The sequence below is a fragment of the Anser anser genome, assembly GCF_964211835.1.
Source record: "Anser anser genome assembly, contig: HAP1_SCAFFOLD_164, whole genome shotgun sequence".
Taxonomy (NCBI): Eukaryota; Metazoa; Chordata; class Aves; order Anseriformes; family Anatidae; genus Anser; species Anser anser.
In genome coordinates, this window is record NW_028154106.1 from 120,479 (window position 1) to 127,005 (window position 6,527).

The 6,527-nt window shown below is 52.9% G+C and overlaps 1 protein-coding gene across 1 annotated transcript; it reads right to left on the reverse strand.

Moving 5' to 3' along the window:
• Nucleotides 1-700: 700 nt before the first annotated feature.
• Nucleotides 701-2,060, reverse strand: LOC310890794 (olfactory receptor 14C36-like; the record flags this gene model as incomplete). The annotated part of the gene is made up of 1 exon (XM_083853120.1): nt 701-2,060. The coding sequence occupies exon 1, from the start codon at nt 1,631-1,633 to the stop codon at nt 701-703; it is 933 nt and encodes a 310-aa protein (XP_083709246.1). The 5' UTR covers nt 1,634-2,060.
• Between the last annotated feature and the right edge of the window lie 4,467 nt (nt 2,061-6,527).

A 6,527-nucleotide genomic window follows, 5' to 3' on the forward strand; every position in this document is an offset into this window, starting at 1 on the left:
GCTTTACAGGTAGGGTTTTGTAGCAATTTGTAATAAAGACATTCATGAAAACGGAGCAACGAGGTGTCTGTGTCCTTGTGTACTATGGAATCCTACCAACCTCCTGTTGCGATCCATGGGCGGGCTGACCCTCATAGGTCCTGACCATCATTACTGTGATGCCCTTGGAGTGGTCCTCCGAGCTGCAGGAGCAACCACAGACCTGGGGCTTGGTGACAGCTCTTTGCTGCGGAGAACAGACCCAACCGCAGGGGCTGGACCCTTCAGATGCCCCAGTGCCATGAAACTGGCTTTTTTTCTGCTCAGGTCTGCTGCTCCCTCACACACAGCCAGGCCTATGGCTCATCTCCCTGTGGAGGAGGAGGAGGCAAAGCGCTGCTGGTGCCCGAGTAAGGGAGAAATACTCCACCTGTAGGAGGGCAGGGCTGGAGGGGAGGTGGCACAGGACAGGCACTGGCCTCTTTCTCCTATTCCCTACCCTAAGAGCATTGAGACCGCAGGTCAGTGTCCGTACTGCTCACAGGTGCCTGCAGCCCTGTATCCTCAGGATCCATCTTCTCTCCTTCTGTACGTAACATTGTTACTTTGCTTCTCACAGTTTGGGGCCAGCATTTGTGGACCTGGTACCTGGCACTGAAAGGCTGTGTCTCACACCGTGTTTTTTTGGTGAGTTTTTCCCATTGCAGCAGCAGAGCAGCAGCTAATTGCTTCTGGAAGACAACTGAAACAGCTTCTTCAGTGCATGCTTGAGCTCCTGGTTCCTCATGCTGTAGATGAGGGGGTTCACTGCTGGAGGCACCACAGAGTACAGAACTGCCACCACAAAGTCCAGGTATAGGGAGGAGATGGAGGGGGGCTTCACGCCGGCAAACACGATAGTGCTGATAAACAGGGAGACCACAGCCAGGTGAGGGAGGCACGTGGAAAAGGCTTTGTGCCGGCCCTGCTCAGAGGGCATCCTCAGCACTGCCGTAAATATCTGCATATAGGACAACAGAATGAAAACAAAGCAACCAGCACCTAAACAAAAGCTAAATGCAATAAACCCAACTTCCCTGAGGTAGGCATCTGAGCAGGAGAGCTTGAGGATCTGGGGGATTTCACAGAAGAACTGGTCCACAGCATTGCCTTGGCAGAGGGGCAGGGAAAATGTACTGGCCGTGTGCAGGACACCATGGAGAAAGCCACTGCCCCAGGCAGCTGCTGCCATCTGGGCACAAGCTCTGCTGCCCAGGAGGGTCCTGTAGTGCAGGGGCTTGCAGATGGCTACGTAGCGGTCGTAGGCCATGATGGTGAGAACATAAAATTCTGCTGTAATCAAGAAGACTAATAGGAAGACCTGTGCAGCACATCCTGCATAGGAAATGGCCCTGGTGTCCCAGAGGGAATTGGTCACGGCTTTGGGGAGAGTGGTGGAGATGGATCCCAGGTCGAGGAGGGCGAGGTTGAGGAGGAAGAAGTACATGGGGGTGTGGAGGCGGTGGTTGCAGGCTACAGCTGTGAGGATGAGGCCGTTGCCCAGGAGGGCAGCCAGGTAGATGGCCAGGAAGAGCCCAAAGTGCAGGAGCTGCAGCTCCCGCGTGTCTGCAAATGCCAGCAGGAGGAACTCGCTCACAGAGCTGCTGTTGGGCATTTGCTGCCCTTCATCAGGGACACTGCCAAAGAAGAAAAAATATAGAGTGTTAGGGAAAATTGCTCTGAGCTACAGCCATTTGATTCTTCAATGAAGCCTTCACATTGCCTTTCTTTCTAGAAGACCATTTTGTCTCTCCCTGGCTGGAGCCCTGCTCTGTGCTGGCTGAGTGTCCTGTACACAGCAAATGCCTCTGCCCAGCAGCTCCCGATGGGCCACCTCTGCTCCAGAGCAGTGGTACACAGAGGTGCCAACAGAGCCATGTACTTGGAGGAGGGTTCCAGGGAAGGGGATCCCTCTGTTGAGTGAGGGGTGTTTGGCTGTGTGACTCCATGTGAGTCTTCTCTATTCCCCACCCTGAGAGAGGAAATCAGCTCACAGACCGCCTGTGTCTGGCCGGAGAGAACAGGAAGCATTTCCTCCTGCTTCACCCTCCATGCACAGCATTCTCTGTCACAATCAGGCACCAGCAGCTGCCACGCTGGGCAAGGGAGAGAAGCAGGCATGGGCAGGCAGGGCGGACCCAACCCGGTGCCGAGGCTGCGTTGTCGGTGAGGTAGAACCTGTCCTCACACCCCTGTGCCACCTGGCCGGCACAGGCAGCAGAGGGAAAAGAGCTCTGGAGTCTAAGAAGCGTTTGGAATATGCTCCTTGTCATATGGTAGGAATTTTGGGGTAAGACCTCTGTGGAGCCAGGAGCTGGACTCGATGATCCTTGTGGGTCCCTTCCAACTCAGGATATTCTATGATTCTGTGATTCTGTGCCTTCTTCCATGGAGGAAGGTGGAGGGGGCCTGCAGCAAATGTGCCTACTTACACAGAGATTTAGGGTTCAGACACCCCGTATTCTCAGCCCCACAGATTATACATGCCATGACAGAAGCTGTGCTGGGGAGGAGAGGAGACCAGGGGCTGCTGCAAGGAAGGCGCCTGCACTTCAGGGGATGGCAGGGAGGGAGCAGCTCCCTCTCACTGCCTGCCCATGTCCCTGCTGCCTGCAGCTGTCCCTGCCAGCAGCTCTTTCTCTGTCCCCACGTCTCCTCCCGTCCATGCTCACTGACACCATCCCATCCGCTGTGTGCCCAGCTCTGCTCTGCAGACACCTCCCAGGGACATCTCCCTGTCTGCAGGTCCTAAAGAACAGCTCAGAAAAGCCCTGGTGCAGTGTGTAAGCAGAGAGAAGGGAAGGGATATTCTCAGGTTCATCACTAACCTGTTTATGTCTCAGTTCAATGCAATAGGAAGTTCCTTCACCTGTGCAATCCCTACAACTCTGTTAACACAGAGCCTGCACAAGAATTAGAGCAGGAAAATGCAGGCAGAGACTGCAGAAAGTGCCCTCTTTGCAGGCAGCCCCTGCCCTCCCCTTCCTCTGCCCAAGGCTGCTCTGCAGCACCTTCTCCTCCACACAGCACGAGCCACAAGAGACATCCTGGCAGCTCCTGGCCAGGCAGAGACGTCCCAGATCCAGAAACCCCTTCCAGGAACCTCTCCTGCACTGTCCTGCAGCCGGAGACTTACCGTGTGCAGAGCTGTGAAGGTTTCTCCTGCACTGAGCTCTCCTCTGCCCGCACCCTCCAGGCTGACTGGAATCACTTTCTGCCTGGGTGCCTGCAGTCAGAGCCCCCAGCCCTGCTGCGCTGGGCAGAGGAGCTGCTCCTGGGCAGAGCTGTGTCTCTGCACCAGGGCCCTCTTGCCAGGAGCTCTCTCTGTCCCAGGAGCCCGGCCCAGCTCAGCACCAGAGGCCCAGCCCAAGGCATTGGAATCACCCCTCTGGGGGCTTTGGTGATGAGCCCACGAACCTCAGGCACTGAGAGACAATTGAAGAAATCTCTCAAGAAGTCCAAGTCAGATGCAAGTTTCCTGCAGTGTCCCCCTGAGGGCCAGCACTGACACAGCCTCCCTTGGAGCTCGTTAGAGCAGAGCATTGGAGGCAGTGAGGACAAGGAGACAAAGGCAATGTGAAAGTGACACTGATGTGTAGGAAAATTGGATGTGTTTCACCAAAGAAAAGGACTACGCCTTGTCCCCTGGCACCCAGGAAGGGAGATCCTTTCCCTGCACACACCTTGCTCAGGGCTCTTCCTGGGGCAGTAGGAGATGGAGATGTGCATTGCCAAGTGCAGGAGGATGGTACAACCACTACCTGATTCATGGCTGTGAGCGAGGAGGCAATGAAGCCCTGGTGCTTTAACAATAAGCTGTCTCCTCATAGGCCTCAGTGGCAGAGACAACAGCCAGAGCCATGGACACAAAGACCTGGATCCTGTTGGGACTTTCAGACTTGGTAGAACCCTTGATCCTCTCCACACCAGGCTGTCCTAGGGACTCCCACACTTGTACCTGTTTTCCTGCTGGCTCTAGACCCTTGTCCATGTGGTATCTCACGGGATCTCAGCTGAGTCTGATAACTCAGATCTTCTTGGTGGCAATGCTCCTCTTAAGGCAGCTCTATAGGAAGCTGGCCTGGTTCCTGGTGAGTGGCACCACTGCTCGTATGGCATCCGTCGTGGTGTTCCAGGCCCTCCTCCTCCTGGGCACTGTTCACTCAGCAGGGTCTCAGTCTGCCCTCATGTGTAGGGTTCCTCTTCCTCTGGTGCAGGACTAAGCTCTTCTCCTTGTAAATGTCGAGAGGATTCTGTAGGCAAAATCCTGCAGTTTCTCAAGGTTCCCCCACAATGACACTCCATTCTGTCAGCTGTTCATGTCTGCAGGCAGACAGTTCAACCTTCACGTGATTGTGCTCTGTCTGACAAGATGGCAGCATCAGGAGTTGCAGGAAAGTTTGGATAATACAGGAGTAACGAGTTGAATGGAACTGCAGCACAGAGTCACAGAAGGGTAGGGGATGGGAGGCTGCCAGGTTCCAATTTTCTGTGCTTCCTTCTCACGCATGCTGTCAGTTTGTCTGGAGCTGTGTCCTGAACTTTATGGGGCTGTGCAGGTCAAAGTTAGAAGGGCCAAAGCCCAGCTGGAGCTCAATCTGTCTATTACTGTCAAAGACAATAAAAACTGTTTATATAAATACTTTAATAAAGGAGGATTAAGGAGAATCATCATATTTTATTGAATGTGGGGGGAAACCTGGTGACAAGAGATGAGGTAAAGGCTGAGGCACTTAATGCTTTCTTTGCCTCAGTCTCTAGCAGCAAGACCAGTTGTTCCCCTAGATATTTCTTCCTCCTCATGGCCAGTGCCACCCTTCCAAGGTGCACTTTGTGGCAATTTTTTCTCTCCTGCTCTTTCCTACTTCCAAAGAAAGCTCCATAAGGGTGGAAACCACTCCTGAAGTAGGCATCCCACCCCATCAGCCTTCTTGTGGCCTGTCAGCCCACCAGACACAAGTCACCTCACCAGCATCTTCCAAGACATGGGCCTGCTGCTGGCCTTGCATTTCTTGGCGAGACACACCCAAGCCTTGTGCCTCCTGCTGTCCAGTCATGGACTCAAGCAGAAGGGACAGGACAACCCATATGCGGGCCTTCTTTCTGCCTGGGTCATCCTGGGTATGGAGGCAGAGGGGATCCCACAGTCAGCATGCCAACCAGGTGCCTTCTGCTGGCCTTCCAGGACCACTGGCAGATGTCAGCCAAAAAGTGCAGGTCCCAGGGAGGAGCCAAGGGTGACCTGCCACCTACAGACAGAAGTGACCTCACAGTCCCTTTCCGTGACATGTTCCTGCTGCTGCCCTATCAACTGCAGAGACAGAAGTGACCTCACAGTCACTGTCCCAGTCACATTCCTCCTGCTGGGGCAGGAGATCCTGAGGCAGAGCTGAGCTCATCAGAGCATTCCCACCCATCTCCTCCTTGTGTTTGACGAGCTGATCAGATCCATGGCCCCTCACATTCATCTCTGAATGCCATGTGACTGCACAGCAACCTCACTGTTCCTGCACTGCTCCAAGGGGTCAAGCGCCTAAAGTTAAGGGTCAGGTGAGAGGCTGAAGGTGAGGAGGTTAATGCAGAGGAATACAGTCTTTGGGTGTTGTTCATGTATAGGATTAGGGACTAGGGATCAGCTTTCTGGGTTAGAGATTAAGGAAAGGTTTCATGGGAAGGCTTTGGTATTATTCTGTGGGTATCACATCTGTGTTTAGGGTATGGACAAGCTTTGTGGTTGTTGTGGTTTAACCCGGCTGGCAGCTAAACACCACACAGCCATTCGCTCACCCTCCCCCCTCCCTCTCTGGGATGGGGGAGAGAAATGAAAGTGAAGCCGGTGAGTTGAGATAAAGACAGTTTATTAAGACAGGAATATAATAATAACAATAATAATAATAGTGATAATGATAATAGTATTAATAATAATAATGTGTAAGAAACAAGTGATGCACAATGCAATTGCTCACCACCCGCTGACCGATGCCCAGCCTATCCCCGAGCAGCCGGTCCCCGACCCCGGCCAGCCACCCCTATATATTGTTTAGCATGACGTCAGATGGTATGGAATACCCTTTTGGCCAGTTGGGGTCAGCTGTCCCGGGTCTGTCCCCTCCCAGCTCCTGCTGCACCCCCAGCCTGCTCGCTGGCAGGACAGAGCGAGAAGCCGAAAAGTCCTTGGCCTGGTGTAAACACTGCTCTGCAACAATTAAAACATCAGCATGTTATCAGCGCTCTTCTCATCCTAATCCAAAACAGAGCACCCTACCAGCTACTAGGAGGAAAATTAACTCTGTCCTAACTGGAACCAGGACAGATATCCACCCCTTATTCCATACCATTTATGTCATGCTCAGGTTACACTCTTTCCAATATATTCTAATTAATCACCATTTTCATCTATGATATATAGCAATCATGGTAGTGATGACATACAGTATTATATAATAATTAACATACTACAGTTCAACTCATGGGCTATTCTCACCCAGTATTAAATCCCCTTGAGGTAC